The 23,414-nt window shown below is 45.2% G+C and overlaps 1 protein-coding gene across 1 annotated transcript in view; it reads right to left on the bottom strand.

Moving 5' to 3' along the window:
• The window catches only part of galntl6 (polypeptide N-acetylgalactosaminyltransferase like 6), a 1,388,519-nt gene that overhangs the window by 183,889 nt on the left and 1,181,216 nt on the right, over positions 1–23,414 (bottom strand). The window contains exons 8-9 of the mRNA XM_068028772.1: positions 12,932–13,049; positions 2,078–2,185 (exon numbers count right to left, since the gene is read on the bottom strand). Coding sequence (XP_067884873.1) covers positions 2,078–2,185; positions 12,932–13,049 — 226 coding nt within the window. The remainder of the gene's footprint in view (positions 1–2,077; positions 2,186–12,931; positions 13,050–23,414) is intronic.

Raw genomic sequence — 23,414 nt, 5'->3', positions numbered from 1 at the left:
CTGGCTTTAATGCAAAGTTAGAACCTGAGTGAAACTTTATGGGCTGAATTATCGGGCCCAGACAAGAGTGGGAGTGGAGGCAGGAGGGGCTCGAAAATACCTGCGCCGGCTGTAGTGGCGGTTTCCCAATGCTGTTCCTGGCGCTGTCCGCTTGTGCCGAGGCAGGTTCAGGACTGGCAGGGCTACTTGCCCCACCCAGTGGATAGCTAATTAAACTCATACAGAATGTTGTTAAGGCCAATTAAAGGAGGCCGACTGGAAACAGTTCGCTGTACTGGCGAGGTCAGGTTAGGTGCTTAAAGGTGGGCACCCAAAAGTATGCCAGGTGGCCAGTGCTCCAGGCAGGTCTAGAGGCTCTCCCTGTCTGCCTGCGTGCAGGCTGCCCTGTAGTGGGGCTTCTCCCAGACATTGGTGGCCTGGCTGCTGTATCTGTTTTTTAATTGAAGTTTTAAAAAGGTTGCCGAGAGGGCGCCTCTATGTTGAAGCACCCTCTCAGTTACTTACCATGCTTAATTGGACAAACACCCCTGTCTCCATCCCAATTAAGGTGGGGTGGGGTTGCCCTGGGTCAAAATCCTGATGACTGACTGTTTCCCTCCGGGGCCGGTCCAGACTTTTGTTTTCTGCCCCCGGAGGGAAAATCCAGCCTTATGTTTCAACAAGTCTTAGGCCATCCCAAAGAGCTTTCATTACCAATGAAGTACTGTTTGAAGTCCAGTCACTGTTGTAATGTAGGAAACGTGCCAACCAATTTGCGCACAGCAAAATCCCACAAACAGCAATGTGATTTTGACAAGATAATTTGTGATGTCAGTTGAGGGATAAATATTGATCAGGACACTGGGGAGAACTCCCCTGCTCTTCTTCGAAATTATGGTGTGTTATTTATGAAGAAGATGTGCCTGGACAGTGGTGTGAAATAGATTTGTGCGATCTTCCACACTACAAAGGCACCATTTTAAATTTCTGTGTAAATTATGTCTTCTCTCTTCAAGATCAATGCAGTCTCATTCTACAGAAGAGCTTACACCATTTACAATTAGCAACAGCATGTACTCTACTAAACAGACTGCCAGTTAGCCTTGGTCACAATACAAGAATTATGTCATATTGAACAAAGATGGGAAACCTTTCCTGCACCGTAGACAAAGAATCTGCTTGAAATAAAACGGCCACTTGAGCTCTTGAACAAAAAAGTCAATTCCACCTCAAGCAGACGATTATTTTTCACATTGTGGCTTTTTTTGTTTCAATAATCTATTGTGCATGAATAGTGACAAAATCACTTTCGTCCTTTCATTATAAGTAAACTTGATTTAAAAAAACCTCAAACAGCGATCTTGGCATTTAATCAACATGTGAGCTGTTTATTACTTCACACACTCCAAACTGATGTTCTTGTTTAAGAAGACTCTTTTGAGACATTAGCACGTGTTTTGGAAAAGTGTAGTATAAGGATAACCGTCACCAAATTAATTTTTAAAGTCTGAGATTGGGGACCAAAAGAGTAAAATCAATTGCATTTTCCCCAGGTTAATCGACATATCAGGAAGATTTTGGGAAACAATGGCTCCAATATTAATGGGGAGTCAGGGAGGGTGTTGAGGGTAGGGTGGGGTGGGGGGGGGGAGCTGAATTTGGAGTTGGGGGGGAATGAAGGCTTACTTGAGGGGCTTGGGAGGGGCACTGTAGCTCCCCTTGGCTCACCTGGAGTGCTAAAAGGACCACTCCTGCCTCAGATCAGCTTCCGGGCCTCCCCCCTCACTTCCTATTAAATTTAAGCTGTGGTGCTGATGATGTCATCAGACTGCGACCTCGGTATGTTAATTAGGCCCCCCACCTGCCTTTTGTTGGAGGCTCGTCCATGGCCTGCTTCCTGCACTATCAAATTTGAAGGGGTGGGTTGGGTTTGGGTTGTCTACCCCTGATATTTTACCCCTTCTCCACCTATTGGTTGGGGAGGGGGCTTTAAAATGGGTGCCAATGTTTCTATGTTACATGAAACCACTTATCGTCTCTCTGGCCTTATCTACACTGATGCCTACAAAAGGAGGTAACCAACCTCTGAGGTACTCACCCTTGCTAAACTGGTCCCGGAGGGAACTTTATAAGGGACGTACTTTCTGTAGATGTGTCCTACTCTGGAGCAAGGAGCATCGTACATGTGACCTCCACACATCCAAACCTATAGAAAGGAGGAGGAAAAGAAAGAGGCAGGTATTACAGATTCCCCAGTATACTGCAGAGGCCAGAAACACCTCCTTTGGTTGTAGCTTAATAATGTACAATATCAAATGGGATATGGTAGTACAGTGGTTACGTTATTGGACTTGTAATTCAGCATCAATAATCCAACAAGCTGCAACTTCAAATCCCATCATAGCAGTCTGAGAATTTTAAAAAAAAGTCCTGGATAATGAAAAGAAAATAGGTGTCAATAAAATTGAGCATGGCTGGGATTTTACTGGCTCCTGGGTGGTGACCCAAGAGGCGAGGGGGCCGATAAAATGCCGGGGAGCTGCATTGGGAGGAAAATTGCCCAGCGGACCAGTGGTGGGCAGCCGACTTAAATAACTAAAGGGAAAATTGACAGCTATTTTCCCGGCCGCTTGCATTTTACCAGCGGCAGACTGGCCCCAGCTGCATGGAGGCAGCCTCCTTCCCAGCATGGTGGGGTGGGGGGGGAATTGCATCTGGGGACTCTAGGGCCAAAGGAGGCAGCCCCTGGTCGCAAAGACTGCCCCCTCGGCCCCGACGCCACCCCTTGAGGGGTTGCCCCTCTGATTTCTGGGGCCTGCCTACCTGGCCCCGGCACAGATTAAATCTTTCAACTTCCCCTGCGAGGGCGTTTCAAAATGGAGGTACCCTCTCATTCTCCTTGCAGCCTCAGCAGCAATCAGCTCTCTCAGTGGCGCTGCTGAGGCTGCAGATCTGCCTGCCCTTTGATTAGGCCGGCATATTGTGAGCCAGCCCGCCGTCCTTAATGGGATGGCCAATTGGTGGCCTCTTAATTGGCCACTGCCAGGAACATTGCCACTGCAGTCCTGCTTCCTGCCTGAATGGGCTTGGGACCCGGATTTAGTCCCGACATTGTCCTGACTCACCCCGTGTTGGTAAACTCCTGGCCTATGAATCTGTTGGATTGCTATAAGAAGTCCAACAGATTCACTAATATCCTTTAGGGAAGGATATCTGCTCTCCTTACCCACTCTGACCTATATGTAAGTCCAGTCCCAATCCAATGAGATTGACTCAACTGCGTTCTGAAGTGGTTTCTGTTGTACTAAACTGCCAGAAAGAATAGCAGTTCAAGAACAAGTGCCAGCACCACTTTCTTAGGTTAACAAGAGATAAATAAGCGACTTTGTCAGTGCTGTCCACACCCCAAGGATGAAAGAAAAATTAAAAACCATCAGAAATTACACATGATGTAACAACCAATATCCTGATTACCCACCAGAATTTTTGCAAAATGTCACACCAGTGCACGGGTTCTTTTGTTATTTGTATTTCATCTCCTTTTCTAGGTGAATAAAACTTTGTATGGTTAATTTTTATTATTTGTATTGTACTTGCCTTCATTTCCATGCCAGCAAAACATAGATTTAGCACCAACATTTTGGCACTCTCCATTGCCCACCCATTTCCATAGCCCACCCATCATTTGGAGCATTCTCATCAATGCAAGGGGATTGGAGTAAAAAAATAAAGACGTCTTGCTACAATTGTATAGGGCTTTGGTGAGACCACATCTGGAGTACTGTGCGCAGTATTGGTCTCCATATTTCAGGAAGGATATACTTGCCTTGGAGGCAGTGCAGTGAAGTTTCATTAGATTGGTCCCTGGGATGAGAGGGTTGTCCTGTGGTGAGAGGCTGAGGAAATTGGGTCGATAGTCTCAGGACTTTAGGAGAATAAGAGGTGATCTCAATGAAACATACAAGATTCTGAAGAGGGTTGACAGGGTAGACACTGAGAGGTTGTTTCCCCTGGTTGGGGAATCTAGAACACAGAGTCGCAGTCTCAGGATAAGGGGCCGATCATTTAGGGCTTAGATGAACAGAAATTTCTTCACTCAAAGGGTTATGAATCTCTGGAATTCTCTACCCCAGAGGGTTGTGGATGCTCCATTGTTGAATATATTTACGGCTGAGATAGGTCGATTTCTGGTCTCTCAGGGAATGAAGGGATACGGAAGCGAGCAGGAAAGTGGAGTTGAGGCAGAAGATCAGCCATGTTCATATTGAATGCCGGAGCAGGCTCAAGGGGCCATATGGTCTACTCCTGCTCCTATTTTTCATGTTCTTATCAATATGACAGCTAACAAAAATGTCCACTCCACCCATAGGCAGAAACCAGTGCCACATTGCTCATGTTTTAAATAACATGGCATTAAGTAGAATCACAGAAGTAATCTATCTTGAACTAAAGACCTGACAAGATCTATGCTCTCCCCTAATTTTGACCTCCTTTGCATCCCAGATTTTCATCCCCCTGACCATTGTTGGCCCTTACCTTCAACTGTCTAGGCCCTATATTCACAAAACTCGTCACAGGAGCATATCAAACAACATTTGACACCAAATATTAGGACAGGCAACCAAAAGCTTCGTCAAAGAGCTTCGTTAAGGAGCATCTTAAAGGACAAGAAAGAGGTAACGAAGTGGAGAGGTTTAGGGAGGGAATTCTGGAGCTTAGGGCCCAGCCAGCTAAAGGCATGGCCACCAATGGTGTAGCGATTAAAATCGGGGCTGCTCAAGAGCCCTGAATTGGGGAAACACAGATACCTCAGGGGGTGGCAGAGCTGGAGGAGGTTATAGAGGTAGGCATGGGCGAGGCCTTGGAGGGATTTAAAAATGATTGGGATAGAAATGCAATACTGTACTAATGTGCTTTCTGGCTTGCCATAGTCATGTGACCTCTATCATGAGGCACTCATTGCAGGCAGCCATAACAAGTTTAGTTCAATAAAGACACAGTACAAGCAAGACTATAGTCCTGTGAGCTCGTAACATGGTGTCAGAGTGGAGCTGAGAGTGAATGTTGAAGAGCTGTATGGAAGCACAGCTACTAAAAGAGGAACACGGGAATGTTCAGAGCTGATGAAAGCTGCTAAAAGTCACGGGAAGCCACAGAAAAGGAACAAAGAAGCAGGCCACAACTGAAAACACTGGGTAAGACACAATGGCTGCAAATTTTCCTCTCCCAGCGCCGGTTGAAATGAAAGGTGATATGAAGCAGAACTGTCAGTTTTTCCACTCGTAATGGCAAAATTACAACGTTGCGACAGATTTAATTAACAACCCAGAGCAGCTAAGAGTAGCTACACTTTTATCACTGTTGGGAAGAGACTGTTACAAAGTGTATTCCTCCCTAAATATCTCAGAAGAACAAAAAAACGGAGAGCATAAATTTTGAAAGCCTTGAAGGCACGCTTTGAACTCCAAATGATTGTAACTTATGAATGGTATGTGGTCAATATTAGGGCTCAAGGTGAAAAAGAGTCCATTGATAAATATGTGACTGCATTAACACAGCTCACAGAATCTTGTGAATTTGCGCAACTAAAAGATGATCTAATTAAAGACAGGATTGTATTAGGCACAAGACATCCCGCAGTGAGAGCACGTCAACTGAGAGAGGACAAAACTTACTCTCAGGAAAGTGATCGACATGTGCAGAAGTGCTGAGGTTGTAAATCAGCAGCTGGAGCATATTCATGGCAGAACAGGCCAGGCCTTTATTTATGCTGATAGACAATCCCGGCCGAAAAGGCAGAAAGATAACAGACAAAGGGCAGGATGCAAATACTGCGGAGGACATCACACAAAGAAAAAGAAGGCATGTCCAGCGTGGGTAGAGCAATTTTCTCACTGCAAGAAGCCGAATCAATTTGCACACAAGTGTTTGGCTGGAAGGAAGCACAGCAACCAGGTACAGTTGTCCACTGGATAAATATCAGCCGAAGATTCTGACGAATCACAGGTGGGTCAGTCAGGCCGATCGGTGATAAATGGTTTGTGACAGTTGGAATGATGACAGCAGAAGGAGAATATCAAGTCAACATAAAGTGCCAGATAGACACCAGTGCGTCTTGCAACATAATGACTGTCACAGACCTGTGCAAAGTGGCTCAACATGGTGATCCAAAAATGAAGCCCTCAAAAGAAAGGTTGAGGCTATATGATGGCACCATACTAATTCCGAGAGGATAAATTACTTTGAGAGCCCAATGCAACGACAAGAACGAAGAACTGGAGTTCCAAATTAATATGGCAAGCAAAAAACCACACATCTCAGCCGGAACAGGTTTAAAGCTTGGACTGGTAACCCTCAACGTGCAAAAAGAGATATGTTGCAGCACACTAAACCATTGACCACGGAACAGATCCTAGAGAAATACAACAATTTGTTTACAGGTTTAGGATGTCTTCCTGGGGAATATCATCTCAAAGTAGATGAGAGGGTAAGACCAATTCAGCATCTTCCAAGGAAAGTTCCAGCTGCCCTCAAGGCCAGCCTGAAAGACAAGATAGAAAAGCTGGGAAAGAAGGCAGTAATCAAGTGGCAACTCCTACAGAATGGATTAGCAGCATGGTAGCAGTGAAACAACCTGGAAAGCTGAGAGTATGCATTGACTCAAATGATCTAAATAAAGCTCTGAAGAGATCACACTACACCATGCCAACCAGCGAAGGAATTTTGCCACAACTTGCAAAGGCAAAAATCTTCACTACCCGAGATGCGAAAGTTGGTTACTGGCAAGTGAAGCTGGACGGAAGCAGCAGCTTTCTAACTACATTCTGGACACCATTCAGGAGATACAGATGGTTGCACATGCCGTTTGGCATTTCGACAGCCCCAGAGGAGTATCAATGCAGACAGCATGAGATAGTTAGTGATCTTTTCAGAGTGGAAGCTAAGTGGATGATCTGCCAGTTTATGGATGCGATGATACAATGAAAGAAGACATTGCTAACCACAATGAAAATCTCGTACTAGACAGACCACGCCAGATGAACCTGAAGCTGAACAAGAAAAGAATTGGCATTAAAGATTGCCAAAGTCATGTACATAGATCATGTACTGACAGCAAAATGTCTCCGCCTAGGTCCCGAAAAGGTGAGAACAGTAGCAACGATGCGGCGACCAACAGATGTAAAAGCAGTGCAATGATTTGTTGGATTCATCAACTATTTAGTAAAATTCTTGCTCAATTTGTTGTCGGAGTGTGAACTATTACACCAACTCACTGCCAAGGACATGCAGTGGTATTGGGGCACAGAACAAGAAGCAATGTTCACTAAAATCAAGCAAATAGTGACTGCAATGCCAGTGCTGAAATACTATGATGTAAATGATGAAGTCACCCTGCATTGTGACACCAGCGAGATAGGACTTGGAGCAACCCTAATGCAGCAAGAACAACCGGTTGCATTTACATCCAGGGTGTTAACGCAAACGGAACAACGCTACGCTCAGGTCGGGAAAGAGTGCCTGGTCATTGTCTTTGCTTGTGAACATTTTCATCAATACCTACTTAGAAGAGACAAAGTGACAGTCGAGACCGACCACAAGCTACTTCAAAGCATTTTCCCCAAGCCGCTACAATCTGCTCCAATGCGTCTGCAAAGAATGTTCCTCCGGTTACAAAGATATCATCTGGACATGACATATAAGCAAGGGAAACAGGTGTACATCGCTGACGTGCTATTGGGAGCAGCACTCCCTATGAATAAAATAGAGGATGCCATGACAGAGTGTGAAATCTTCCAGATCCAACGTCAAGCTGCAGCTTGACATGCCCTGGAAGTCATCAACCCAGCAGAGACATTGAATCTGACAGACACGCACTTGCTCAAATCAAGCAAACTACCCAACAGGATCCAACTCGACAAGTGTTGCAAGAAGTATTGATGAACGGATGGCCAGACAGCATCAAGGACACTCCTGTGGTCACAAGAACGTATTGGGCTTACAGAGATGAATTGACAGCCCAAGATGGCATCTTGTACGAAGAAAATAGAGTCATTATCCCTAAGGAGTTGAGAGCAGAGATGCTAAAACGCATCCATGCAAGCCACCAAGGAACTGAGTCAAGTCTGAGGAAGGCAAGAGAAATGCCTTACTTGCCAAACATGAGCAATGAAATCAAGGACCACATCAGCCAGTGAGGTGCATGTAACGAGTACCAAGACAAGGAAGCTAAAGAGCCACTGATGACAAATGACATCCCGGACAGATCATGGATAGAGTAGACCTCTTCACTCTTGCAGGAACTGATTATCTTGTCACCGTAGACTATTGTTCTGACAAGTGGAAGATAGACCAACTGATCTCAGTGACTACCGGTGAGATTGTAGAATGTCTGAAAGTCCATTTCGGTTGTAAAGGCATTCCAGACATTGTGATGACTGACAATGGCCCTCAGCACGGTGGCTCATTTAAATAGCTGGGGCTGCCTGTCCCCCCCACCCCACAATCCCATGGAAGGGGCAGGCTGTCCATTGCTGGCAATGGCGTCAACTGCCTGTGCGCAGGCGCGGTGCCATTTTTAAAGGGCAGCCAGCCCTGCTGGCATATTTACATTTTTAAAGAATGATCCCCCCCACCCCACAAAAGCAAATAAATAAATTTCTTATGCCCCTTTCCACACCGCCAGTAACGATTGCAATAAGTATTTGCCCTTTCCCCCCAAAACACTTACCTTTTACATCTGACCTCTCCCCCGCCGAAACTGCACAATGTTTAAGGTTCAACCTGTCCCACCATCCGCTACACCTATTACGCATAGTTAACCCCATCGCCACCACCCACTCCCCACCACCACTGCACTGATAAACATACCTCCTACCCCCTCCCCACCAGTGTTACGCCTCGTTTCCCAAGACGGGAATCCGAAGGCGCGAGAGCGCTGGCCGTTAGGCCTAAGATCGTGGCAGGCCCTCAAGATCTCAGGTAAGTGTGTTTAAATGTATTAAGTTTATCGATTTGAATATGTTAATTGAGGTCCAGTCGCCCAGTGGCGGGGGGCTGCCACCGAGCCTCACCGCCACCAGGAGGATCAGGCTGCACCCTGCTAGCGTCAAGGTCCGTGGCGGGCCTCATCCGGAGCCATCTTCAGGCCACCCCCACCACAGATCACGATGCTGAGGACTTCTTAAAATCCAGCCCCATGTGTGCAATGCAAGTGCAGAGACTGATGAGAATAATGTACTGCTAATGAAACAGTTGTGTGCACAGTAGGTAACTTGAGCAACCCAGTGTAAATGATAATGCATGCAATTTTTTTTGTTTTCTTTGAGTGAAAGGGGGATGTTTGGGATCGAAATGCAATACTGTACTAATGTGCCTCCTGGCTTACCGTGGTTATGTGAACTCTACCATGAGGTCCACGCTGCAGGCAGCCATGACAAGTTCACTTTAATAAGGACACAGTACCAGCAAGACTGTTGTCCTGTGATCTCGTAACAGAAATCAAGGATGAGAATTTTAAAATCGAGATTCTGGACTGGCCCCAGCGAGGTAGGGCAGGGTGGTGGTGGAAGGGTGGGCGTGTAGTGCAGGGGGAGGGGGGCCAGGGAGGTGGAGGTTTTTCTGGCGCGGTCCTCTGTGGGCCACAGATTACCCACGGAGGAGGGCCATTCCCCCAAGCCCGCAGGGAGGCTGCCTTGATTTACAAGGTGCCCTCCCCATGTGGCAGAGGCACCCTCTGCCACTGGTTAGATCCCAGCGATAGTGGGAAGAGGCCCTTAAGTGGCTGTTAATAGACCCCTTAAGGGCCTCAATTGGCCTCTGGGTGGGAAAGCCGTCGTTGGCCCACCCCCTCCCTAACAAAATCGTTTGGCGACAGGGTGGTGGCAGGCACCCCCCGCCACCTGTCGTGATTCTAAGGGCATCCCCACCTCCGACACTATCTCGTGGGGCCCATAAAGTCCAGCCCATTTATTTATTTAGAGATACAGCACTGAAACAGGCCCTTCGGCCCACCGAGTCTGTGCTGACCAACAACCATCCATTTATCCTAACCCTGCAGTAATCCCATATTCCCTACCACCTACCTATACTCGGGGCAATTTACAATGGCCAACTTACCTATCAACCTGCAAGTCTTTGGCTGTGGGAGGAAACCGGAGCAACCGGTGAAAACCCACGCGGTCACAGGGAGAACTTGCAAACTCCGCACAGGCAGTACCCAGAATCGAACTACAGGTCCCTGGAGCTGTGAGGTTGTGGTGCTAACCACTGTGCTGCCCCATGCCGTCCTAACGGCAGAGAACGAGGCCATTTGGCCATTGAGTCCATGCCAGCATTTGTCTGCTAATATCCCATGGCGTAATTTCAAGGCTGGAAACTGAAGAAAAACATTTTCTTTTAGATTTTTTCCCCTCTTTCCCTTCCTTCTGATTCCCTGCTCCAAACTGCCCCCCTTCCCCACACTCCCATCAACCCGCCACCTCACTACCCCACCACTCCCAGGACTGAGGTGAGCTACAATGATGGAAAAGCAGGCAATTTACTCCCAGGCTAATGTCACTCTGATCCGGGCAGCAAAGGACACATGGAACAAGCTCCCTCCCGACAGGCAGGGAACTGACTTCTGCTCCAACTGTCTCTCAATGACTGCTGGACTGAAAGAAGAAACTCACCGGCTGAAGCTCGTACTTCCCTCCCAAACCCTCCCTCCCCACCTCCTTCTCAGAGCTTTGAATTTTAGTTTTGTTTCTATTTCTTCAGAACAGCATCATTGAAAAAACAGATTGTAAATATGATCAGGAGAAAATACGTCAATGTTACTTTCTCTACTATCCCAGTGACGTGGGGGATGTGCCCCAATTGCTTCCTTGGGAGTTATACCCTGCATAAGTTCTTGACATGGTTCTTACAGCCAAACTTTCTGCCTCAGTCTCTGGCAGATTCCCATCAACCACAATTACAGTCACTGTCAATGTCACACTGACCTTCATCCTCTGTCACAAATCCTGTCAGTAATGGGCTAAAGCTAGTTTCAGAGTTGAAAGAATGGCTTACCCATTATCTCCCTTTATATTAATAAGCATGGCAAGCCCTGAGGTCAGTATCTTTAATGAGATGAACGACAGGAGATGACTAAGATGGAAGCCCCTGTGACACGAAAGTCTCCCGATGAATCTGTTCCCTGAGCAAAATACACTGAGTCAATTTAGCATCTGAACTCTGTGTGCTGTTACCATGGTTCCCCTCAGTCACTAGACAAGAAGGTGAGGCCTGCATTTCAATTACAGACCAGAAAATGACAGATTACAGGAAAATAGGGTAATGAAGTCTTGGGTGATGGCGGGCTTTTGACAGGCACAATAAATAGCTGCTTGACGACAACTGATATATTCCAGATTCAACAGGCTCCCACTTCTTCACATGGAAGCAAAGTAGTATGTGCACAGCTGTGTATCGGTCCTTTGCATTAACAAGTGGAAGCTGTGCATTGAGATTCCAAATTGCACCTTTTTAGAAAAAAAACCAAATTTGATGAACTGTGCTCCTGTTGCTGAGCTTTGCACGGCAGGAGCAGGTATGGGGAGTTTTATCATCCGCAATAAGGTGATTTGCGGGCCTAATTTTTTTTATTCGTTCTTGGGATGTGAGTATTACTGGCAAGACCAGCATTTATTGCCAGCCTTAATTGCCCTTGAGCAGGTGGTGGTGAGCTGCCTTCTTGAACTGCTGCAGTCCTTGGGGTTTAGGTACACCCACAGTGCTGTTAGGAAGGGAGTTCCAGGATTTTGACCCAGTTGGCAGTGAAGGAACGGCGATATAGTTCTAAGTCAGGATGGTGTGTGGCTTGGAGGGAAACATGCAGGTGGTGGTGTTCCCATGCGTCTGCTGCCCTTGTCCTTGTAGAGGTTGCGGGTTTGGAAGGTGCTGTTGAAGGAGCCTTGGCAAGTTGCTGCAGTGCCGTCTTATAGATGGCCTACTGCTGTTCCTATTTCTTATGTTCTTATGTTCCAGCCCTACAATCCCTACAGCCCTGTCCCAAAAGGATGTGGTTGCTGGGACAATTGGACCTTTCGAGACTTAGGTTGATAGCTTATTGCGAGGTAAGGGTTTTAAGGCATATGGAGCAAAGACAAGTAAATGGAGTTGAAGCTGATCAGGCATAGTCTAATTGAATAGCGAAACAAGGCTCAAGGGGCTGAATGGCCAACTCCTGTTGTCTATGTTCCAATGAAGAAAATCAGTTGGAGGCTGCAATTTATTATTGTATCTTGATAGGGATGGTCATTTACCTAATGAATAATCTCTAGAGGTGCAAGGGGCGAACCTTCCAAAGGAAATCTATAAATAAAGCACTTTTCAAATCCAATAAAACAAAAAAAAACTAATATTCATATTGTGCCTTTAACATAATAAAACATCCCAAGAGGCTTTACAGGAGCATTATAAAACAAAGTATGACACTGTGCCATAAAAGAAGATATTCGGTCAGATGACCAAAACCTTGGTCAAAGAGGTAGGTTTTGAGGAGTGTCTTAAAGGAGGAAGGCGAGGTACTGAGGCTGAGAGATGTAGGAAGGGTATTCCGGAGCTTGGGGTCTAGGCAGCTGAAGGAATGACCACCAATGGTGGAGCAATTAAAATTAGGGATGCTCAAGAGGCCAGAATTAGAGGAGCGCAGATATCTTGGAGGATTGTGGGTCTAGAGGAGGTTACAGAGGTAGGAGGGGTGAGGTCACAGAGGGATTTTAAAACAAGAATGAGAATTTTAAAATCAAGACTTTGCTTGACTGGCAGTCAATGTAGGCCAGCGAGCTCAGGGGTGATAGGGTAATGGAACTTGGTACGAGTTAAGATACGGGCAACAGAGTTTTGGATGACCTCTAGTCATTAATAATAATTCAAAAATGAACTACTGTGGTTAAAGACTGCAGTAGAAATCTCTTTGCTAGCTTACCTTGAATGATATTTCATACTGCTCTCCTCCCCAGATTTCCAGTCCTGGATCATAGCCACCCAATTCCCAGAACCATCGCTGATCGACAGCAAACAGGCCTCCAGCCATAACGGGAGATCTGAAAGATAAAGCTGATACTAAATACAGAACATTAATCCTTCCAGTTAGGGTGTATCAAGGATTGTGCAATAGAAAGTTGATAAAGGGGATATGAAACCCTGGTGCTAATGTCAGCTGAGACTAAAAGAGAATGTAAGAATAAGAAAACAAGAAATAGGAGCAGGAGTAGGCCATTTGGCCCTTCAAACCTGCCCCGCCATTCAATAAGATCATGGCTGATCTGCCCCAGACCTCAACTCAAGTGTGAAATTGTCCACTTTGGCAGGAAGAATAAAAAAGTATATTATCTAAATGATGAGAGATTGCAGAGCTCTGAGATACAGAGGGAACTGGATGTCCTTGTGCATGAATCGCAAAAAGTTAGTATGCTGGTACAGCAAGTAATTAGGAAAGCTAATAGAATGTTATCGTTTATCATGAGGGGAATTGAATACAAAAGCAGGGAGGTTATGCCTCAGCAAAACAGGGCATTGGTGAGACCACATCTGGAGTACTGTGTACAGTACTGGTCTCCTTATTTGAGGAAGGATGTAAATGCATTGGAGGCAGTACAGAGAAAGTTTACTAGACTAATACCTGGAATAGGTGGGCTGTCTTACGAGGAAAGATTGGACAGGCTAGGCTTGTATCCGCTGGAATTTAGAAGAGTAACAGGTGAAACAGATAAGATCCTGAGGGGTCTTGACAGGTGGATGTGGAAAGGATGTTTTCCCTTGTGGAAGAATCTAGAACTAGAGGTCACTGTTTAAAAATAAGGGGTTGCTCATTTAAGACAGAGATGAGGAGAAATGTTTTCTCTCAGAGGGTCGTGAGTCTTTGGACTTCTTTTCCTCAAAAGGTGGTGGAAGCAGAGACTTTGAATATTTTTAAGGCAGAGGTAGATAGATTCTTGATAAGCAAGGGGTGAAAGGTTATCGGGGGTAGGTGGAAATGTACAGTAATCAGTTCAGCCAGGAACCTATTGAATGGCAGAGCAGGCTTGAATGGCTGAGTGGCCGACTCCTATTCCTAATTCGTATGTTTGTAATCATGTTAGATTATTATTTTTGCAGCTGAAATCCAACTGTCACCTTCAAATGGATAGGAGTTGAATCTCAACCTGTAAATAAATCCATTATAAAAAAAATTGTCAACATAGTGCCAGTTAAATCTAGTACCAGAACCATGAGGTGAAGAATGAAAAACTCATTGCAAACCAGTACCATTTGCTTGAGATTAAACCTAAACCTAGAGGTGATAGATGTGTACAAGATTATGACAGCTTTGGATAAGGTAGACAAAGAAAAGCTGCTCCCATTAGCTGATGGTCCAAGTACTAGGGGACACAGATTTAAGGTTTTGGACAAGAGATGCAGGGGGAGATGTGGGGAAGAACTTTTTTACACAGTTAGTGGTGATGACCTAGAACTCGCTCCCTACGAGGGTGGTGGAAGCTGAGACAATCAATGATTTCAAAAGGAAATTGGATGGGCACTTGAGGAAAATAAACTTGCAGGGCTACGAGGGAATGATACTGTTATGATAGCTCGCAGAGAGCTAGCATGGACGCAATGGGCTGAATAGCCTCCTTCTGTGCTGTAATTACTTTATGACTGTAGGTTTCAAGCGGAATGCTGTGCCACAGTGTCAGATGTGAAGCTGTTTGCAGTACATGCAATATAAACACAAAGTTAACTGCACGGTACTTAATAACGATGATTAAATTATGATTTAATTAAAATTATGGATAATCTTGTTACAATTAATATGATTTCCTATCACTGCACATCATAAATTGATGATGTGGCAGAAACCACACCTGCCAAATGGAAACATATTAACTTTGTCATGTGGGAAAATACTTTAAACCTTTTACTGGACATTACAAGGAACTTGTTTAAAAAAACAGAACTAAGCGGCTGAAAACATGGTTGCACACTTACTTGCATTTTGAGAGACATAAATGGAGAGACAATGGGGGTACTCCTCGATTCAATTCACAAGATTGATGTGGACAACAGTGATGATCAAAAGACACCAACAGCTTTTGACTTTGTAACAGGCAAAACTCCACCCTCCACCGAGTATGTCTGGGAGGATCTGAAATTCAACCTCCCTCCAAGAAGTGGCTGTTTCAAACAGAGATGGTCGCATGACTGATCTGCTACTCAGACTGGGGCTTTGTTGAATTGTGCCTCACAGAAAGGAACAGTTTGCAATTTGAAAACCAAGGAGACGATCTCTGTCTCTCTCTCCAGCAAAGTCCCAGTGAGCCATGGTGGCAGCTTAAGCCTCAAGACCACAGAAAAAGCACCTCTTTGGCTTTCTGGTACCAGAGAAGCAAGTCTGAAATTGTACACCGGGCCCCAGCGAGGACTCCAGACCTTAACTTCAATCAAGGGCATTATACCAAAGACATAAAAGACAGTACTTGTATTCCATTTACTGCCAACTCCATTTCAACCCCCCAACTCTTTCTTCCCCCCCTGTATCTATTTATGTGTGTGTTTCTCTTGTATGCATGCGAGTGTGGTTGCATCGTGAATTTTAGTAATTTTAACCAGGTTAGAGTGATAAGGCTAATAAACTTACATCTTTCTTGATTAAACCTAAGAAAACCTGTCTGATTGGTTCATTTGAAATTACAATTAGAGTGTAGTGAGCAAGGACTAAAATCACTGTGTTTTAAAAGATAAACCCTGTTATGGCCAAACCAGAGAAGGGACAACAGGGGAGCCTGGTCACCTCACCTGGTCGTAACAATGGTAAACCTATCTTTGCCCCATCCCCACTCTCCCAGAGACCTTGTAGGTGTAAGCACTGCTTTTTGCAGTACAGAGTCATACAGAACAGAAACCCTGAGACTCAACCCCAGTGGCTGGGCTAGGATGGGGTATACTCAGTCAGTGATCACGTGCCAGTGACCACCTTGGCCAATGCTTGTGTGTGTGGGCATCAGCCGAGGGTACCAATGACATTGGCTGTGACACCCTCATTGGGGAGACTACCTGCTGATACTCACTGTCTGGGGTCACACAGGAGGAATATCAATGTGATCACTTACTGTCACCCAGGTTGGCTTGCTGGTTGTGCATGTCCATATGTGGTAAATCTGCAGTACCAGTCTTATGCCAATTTCCCAAGTTGTAAAACTACCCCAATGCTTTTCCTGTATGCCATCAATGAGAGAATTCATTGATCCCGGAGTAGCCCAACCATAACAGATCTACTCCACTCACACCCTCCAGTTGTGCATTGTAACATTTCCTGTTATATTCCATATTTGCATTTTATTATTGCATTCCTTTTAGTTGTTGCTTCGAGTTGATTTTATACATTGAAAGACTTTTATGCCAACTCCATTTCTTACAACAATCTTGCTTCCAGCTGCTATTTTGCTTGGAATAACCAGCATGCTCAAGATTGGGATTTCCTTTGGGGGCTCCACTGAGGCATTTTGAGGAAGTCCTTCAGGAACAAGAAAGTGTCTCAATACCTTATTGGTTATATACACAGCCATCTCAATCCAGGACCGGCATTTACTGCTCATGTTGGACATGCTAGAGGAAATCACTCTTCCGCACCTCTGCTTCTCAAGATGGGCTTCCACAAATAGCTATGCCATCTCCTGGCGCCCGACTTGGAGACAACTTGCACTGGAGGAATGGCACTTCCCATGGATGTGGAAGTTGCTACTAGATCAAACTTTGTCACCATCAGATCTTTCTAAGTCACCGTCACTATCATAGGTCAATTCAGCCAATTGACTGTCACCAATAGATCAGACAAATGGAAGATGTCTTGTTTGCCAAGGGACAACACTGATAACCTTTTTATCTGTGGAAAGGAGAGGCATTCACCTAACTAGGGCTGTCATTCTCAGTACAGGCATGTCCTATTCATAACTTGAAACATGGACTATATTCAGCCTAACAACCTCTGGAAATGAATTTTACTTTTGTTTTAAATGAACCACAATGGACATTAAAAATGGACATGGGCTGCAAAGATGGCTGCTGAAGGTCTGATGATTTTAACTTGTGAATTCAAGAACTGATCACTGTCTGAGAGGACAGAAGAATACATTCCAGACTAAGAGGTGTCATCAACACCCATCCTGAAATCATTGGGAGACATTCTGGAATTGAATGGTATTCTCCTGAAACAAAGAAAGTGATTGTCTTAATCCTCTCAGGGTGAATGTCTTAGAACAATAAACAGGATGAGGCTAATCAACCCAGATCCTTGCCATATTTGGAAAAGGAACTGTGAGAAGTCACATGGTTGGGCAGCCATGTTGGTCTCCTTTTAAAAAGCTTTAAAATACACACTGCAGAAAAAAGCAGAAGGCGGACAATGCAGCACCATCGTACCTTAAAAGAACTGGAGACTGTAACATCTTAAGGTTTACAAACCTGTTCCTTTTCAAGTCCACCAGTACAGAAAACCAACCTCCTATAAGTCTACAAACAACTAACCTCATGACCTGCTGAAAATCCAGCTCTTCAAGAGAATCCTGCAACGACATCGATATATAACTCCGGCTATCAAATAAAACTAACTACATTTCAGGAGTGAAAACACCTTCTTCTCCGAGCCCGCAACGCATGCCTTTTCCCCAGGGTGAGCCAAATCATGTGAATTTGATTGTAATTTGTAAAAGTGCACCATCCTTTCAATGGCTTTCTTTCTCAAGTGTGTGTGTGAGTGGTGAGTGAGTAACGTAGTGTTAGATTTTCGGGGTGAATGTGTGAATAAAAATAATCCTCTTTATTTAAACCCTTAAAAAGCACGCTGCTGGTTATTCAAATTGGCCATACACTCAGGAGTTAAGAAACACATATCTTCCTTTTCAAACACACACTGATTATGGACAGAAAAGGGAAAAAGAACTGGGGTTTCAGCTCTCTCTCAATTTTGTCCGTAACAAGGGCACAGAATCTTTCTTGGGCGGCAAGGTTTTCTAGATGGAATTCATCACAGATGTGCCTTTGAGATTGGCAGACATTTCATGATAGTCAAAAAGCGTTACTGTGTCCTCTGTGGGGAAGAGTGGCCAGGAATGTCAAACACTGCATCTGCCCTCACGCCCACCTCACATGGCAACATGGCTAATTTGCCATCCATCAGATGGAGGTGTTGGGGGAGGCGCCATCCATCGTGTGACCACAGACACCATTTTGTGCCTCCACATCAGGCTTCATACTGGCCTGTCCTAAGCACCACCTCGACAATCGGATCCACATTGACAACAAAGGTCACAATTTGATCAAGTCTCCACAGGATAATAGTACGGGCCTCATTTGTTTTTGTGTGAGTTAGCTATCTTTACCAACGCCTGCCTTGCATTGCAAACATACTGCTTTAAGTTGATGTTTGGTGAAATTACTCCACACGCTATATCAATATTTTGGATTTGAAATATGCCAGGATCATTGCTCTCAAAGAGGATAATAATTTGATCTATCCTTGCAGTAAAGATGGTGACAGATTTTGCAACAACTGCTAGGAACTTGGTAAATACATTGAAAGTGATGCTGGAACTAATAGAGACAGTAGAAGTAGCTTCTATTTCTACATGTCTACGGTTGAGTGTTGGCCTCGGGAAGAGAGGCCTCAGACTCAGATAAGATCAGGGGCATCTTCAGAAACTTGACGGGGGTGGTCGACAAGATGGGTTCCTGAGAAACATCACAATTGGGGTAGAATCAATTCAGAATTGTACTGACATTGACAGTTACTCTATGACCATCAGCTCGTTACAACCAATTGTTGGTGTTGTAATGCAGCCTACTTGCACACAGCAAGCCCCCGTGGCAACGTGATCCAGATACTTTTTTTTAGTGATGTTGCTTGAGGGATAAATATTGGGCATGGCACTCGGGTGAACTCCATTGCTCCTTTTGGAAATAGTGCCATGGAATTTTTTACATCCACCTGAGAGGGCAGATAGGGCCTTGGTTTAACATTTCATCTTAAAGGCTACACCTCTGAAAGAGCAGCACTCCTTGAGGGGGTCATCTTAGAATTTGTGCTCAAATATGCTGGAGCAGTACTTAAACCCACAACCTTCGGATTCAGAGGTGAAAGTGCACTTACTGAGCCACAGCTGGCACCTTTAGACGGTTACACATAGATGTAATTTATATTGAACAAAGTAAATAAGCAGTCGTTTAGTTGTACAGAACTTGAGTATTGCTGAAAATAGAGGCATGTTGTCGAAGCTTTTTGTCTTGCACTCATCAGGACAATCCGCAAGAATAACCAATGTAAGGGAAAACAACAACTTATACTGCATGAGAAGGGATTGCTGATTGGTTGGCAAGTGTACTCTGATTGGTAGAGGCGTTGCCATGGAGAATGCACCAGTTTACGGTGACTGACAGTTAACTGCCGAGCTTTGTTTGAAATTTAAACCAGGCAGCTTGACTCTGCACAGTGTGCTAAGAATTATGCTGACAACCAATTTAAGATTGTCAGTAGGGCTCACAGTGTGGCACATTTGTGTGTACTGGAAGCTACGTATATTAATACACAGGGCCCTGCTCTTTGCAGACAGAAAGAACATGTACACACAATGCACCTGTTTCAGCTGAACAAAATAGGTGACAGCCATTCGCTGGTTCATTCCTCAGGACAATGCCTTGATCAATCAGAGTCAAGCTGCCTGGTTTAAATTTCAAACAAAGCTTGGCGGTTAACTGTCAGTCACCGTAAACTGGTACATTCTCCATGGCAACTCCTCTACCAATCCGAGTTCATTTTCCAACCAATCAGCACTCTCTTCTCATAAAGGAAATAAGGAATTGTATTGTCTGCAGTGGTCATACAGAGTAGATGGAGCACTCTTTCTCTTAGGGATGAGGCTTGCATTGCTGCTGAAAGATATTTGACCTTGAGGTGGAGCGAAAGCATTATGGTTTTGCTCGACAATGTGACGTGTTCTGCCACTGTGGTTTCTGGAGCAAGTATAAATTAATCACTCCTGTGTTGCTGCATTTATCTTTCCCAAACTTCAGTTTTTGCTTAATGCATACTGATATGTAAAGTAAAATGTAACCAAACTGTCAAGTCTTCAATCAGCGTTACAGTCACAGTGCACAATAAGTAAGTCAATCTGATTGATGGCTTATTGTATTAAATTTTGAAAACACACACTGTATTTCAGTCCCGTGCCATAATTCAACAGAGATTAGAAGTGCCATCACACTAGATTATTATACTGTATGGTATGATGGGCAGCTGCTAACACCAAGGTATGCAGTCGACAGCAGCTTGCTGTGTGTCACACTGAGCTTAATGATAAAACAGTGTGTACAGAGCTTTAGAAAGGCATTTTTTAAACGAGGAGTTACATTGGAGACCGTCACTTTTCCCTTTCTCTGTGGACCCTCGCTTGGCAGACACATTGGATGTTTAGGATGATCATTGGAAATTCCACTGTTCTCTTCCAGCAGCTGAGACTCCTAACCAGAAGGCTGAAGACCAAAGCAGGACTGTTTTAGAAGGTACCAATGGAGCTGGCTGCACAAACTGTGCCAGTCATCGGTGGAAAACAGTCCATTTAAAGGACTAAAATAAAAGCAAAATACGGCAGATGCTGGAAATCTGAAATAAAAACAAGAAATGCTGGAAATACTCAGCAGTTCTGGCAGCATCTGTAGAAAGAGAAGCAGAGTTAACGTTTCGGAACCCGTTCCGAAGAAGGGTCACTGACTTGAAACGTTTCCAGCATTTCTTGTTTTTATTTCAGATTTCCAGCATCCGCAGTATTTTGCTTTTAACAAGAAGCTCAGGGTCATGCTTACGGGCAAAGCGGTCACCCAATTTGCGTTTGGTCTCCCCACTGTAGAGGAGACCACATTGTGAGCAGCGAATACAGTATACTACATTGAAAGAAGTACAAGTAAATTGCTGCTTCACCTGAAAGGAGTGTTTGGGGTCTTGGATAGTGAGGAGAGAGGAGGTAAATGGGCAAGTATTACACCTCCTGCGATTGCAGGGGAAGATGCCGTGGGAAGGGGACAAGGTGGTGGGGGTAATGGAGGAATGGACGAGGGTGTCGCGGAGGGAACGATGCCTTCAGAATGCTGACAGGGGAGGGGAGGTGAAGATGCGTTTGGTAGTGGCATCATGCTGGTTGTGGCATAAGTGGCGGAGGATGATCCTTTGGACCTGGAGGCTGGTGAGGTGGAAAGTGAGGACAAGGGGAACCCTGTCATGGTTCTGGGAGGGAGGGGATGGGGTTTAAAGGACTATCGGTTAAAATTCAGCTCTCCTGGCTGGCCTCTTATATTCGATCCTCCATAAACCTGAGGTCAACCAAAATTCTGCTGCCCTTGTCGATACTCCCAGCAAGTCCCATTCACTCAGCACCCTGAGTATGTTGAAGTATCTTGGCATTTGGTCAAGCAACACCACGATTTTAAAATTCTCACCCTTGTTTTCAAATCCCTCTATCTATGGCCTCACTCCTCCGTATCCCTGAAATCTCCTCCAGCACCACAGCCCTCCAAGATGTCTGCGCTCTTTTAATTCTGGCCTCTTGAGGCTTCAGCTGCCAAGGCTCCAAGCTCTGGACTTCCCTTCCTAAACGCCGCTGCCTCTTTTTCCTCCTTTAAGACACTCCTTAAAACCTATCATTTTGACTAAGCTTTTGGCCATCTGCCCTAATCTCACCTGATGTGGCCCGTTAACTAATTTTGCTTTATAGCACATATATGATGTGTCTTGGGGTGTTTTATAACATTAAAGACGCTATATAAATATAGCATTGTTGTTGTTCTGGCCTGGACTTGCCTGTTTTTTTCATGCCTTCATCCCTCTGCATTAATCAAGAAAAAAAAATATTTGAGCCATTCACCATTCACCACGAATGTAACATTTATAAGCCCTCACAGCACTACTTCAGTGCAACTTGAACAGAGTGCTGGGAATTTGGTGAGATGAGGGAGTTGGGGAAGGAGCTGCTCATTTACTTTTTCTAACTTTTTCACCCAGTAGGATTTTGTTCTTACTCTACTACAGAGGAAGAAACTAGCTGTTTGCTGAGTACCTGGGTAAGTGGTTAAGGGCTATTCTATTCCTAAGGTTTAAAATAGTACAGGAACTGGTGGTTCTTCTTTTGGGCCTCCTTATCTCGAGAGACAATGGATACGCGCCTGGAGGTGGTCAGTGGTTTGTGAAGCAGCGCCTGGAGTGGCTATAAAGGCCAATTCTGGAGTGACAGGCTCTTCCACAGGTGCTGCAGAGAAATTTGTTTGTCGGGGCTGTTGCACAGTTGGCTCTCCCCTTGCGCCTCTGTCTTTTTTCCTGCCAACTACAAAGTCTCTTCGACTCGCCACAATTTAGCCCTGTCTTTATGGCTGCCCGCCAGCTCTGGCGAATGCTGGCAACTGACTCCCACGACTTGTGAACAATGTCACACGATTTCATGTCGCGTTTGCAGACGTCTTTATAGCGGAGACATGGACAGCCGGTGGGTCTGATACCAGTAGCGAGCTCGCTGTACAATGTGTCTTTGGGGATCCTGCCATCTTCCATGCGGCTCACATGGCCAAGCCATCTCAAGCGCCGCTGACTCAGTAGTGTGTATAAGCTGGGGGTGTTGGCCGCTTCAAGGACTTCTGTGTTGGAGATATAGTCCTGCCACCTGATGCCAAATATTCTCCGAAGGCAGCGAAGATGGAATGAATTGAGACGTCGCTCTTGGCTGGCATACGTTGTCCAGGCCTCGCTGCCGTAGAGCAAGGTACTGAGGACACAGGCCTGATACACTCGGACTTTTGTGTTCCGTGTCAGTGCGCCATTTTCCCACACTCTCTTGGCCAGTCTGGACATAGCAGTGGAAGCCTTACCCATGCGCTTGTTGATTTCTGCATCTAGAGACAGGTTACTGGTGATAGTTGAGCCTAGGTAGGTGAACTCTTGAACCACTTCCAGAGCGTGGTCGCCAATATTGATGGATGGAGCATTTCTGACATCCTGCCCCATGATGTTCGTTTTCTTGAGGCTGATGGTTAGGCCAAATTCATTGCAGGCAGACGCAAACCTGTCGATGAGACTCTGCAGGCACTCTTCAGTGTGAGATGTTAAAGCAGCATCGTCAGCAAAGAGGAGTTCTCTGATGAGGACTTTCCGTACTTTGGACTTCGCTCTTAGACGGGCAAGGTTGAACAACCTGCCCCCTGATCTTGTGTGGAGGAAAATTCCTTCTTCAGAGGATTTGAATGCATGTGAAAGCAGCAGGGAGAAGAAAATCCCAAAAAGTGTGGGTGCGAGAACACAGCCCTGTTTCACACCACTCAGGATAGGAAAGGGCTCTGATGAGGAGCCACCATGTTGAATTGTGCCTTTCATATTGTCATGGAATGAGGTGATGATA

This window comes from Heterodontus francisci, chromosome 4 (genome assembly GCF_036365525.1).
Source record: "Heterodontus francisci isolate sHetFra1 chromosome 4, sHetFra1.hap1, whole genome shotgun sequence".
Lineage (NCBI taxonomy): Eukaryota > Metazoa > Chordata > Chondrichthyes > Heterodontiformes > Heterodontidae > Heterodontus > Heterodontus francisci.
Note: the sequence above shows the minus strand (reverse complement) of the source record. Positions and strands in the feature narration are given on the sequence as shown.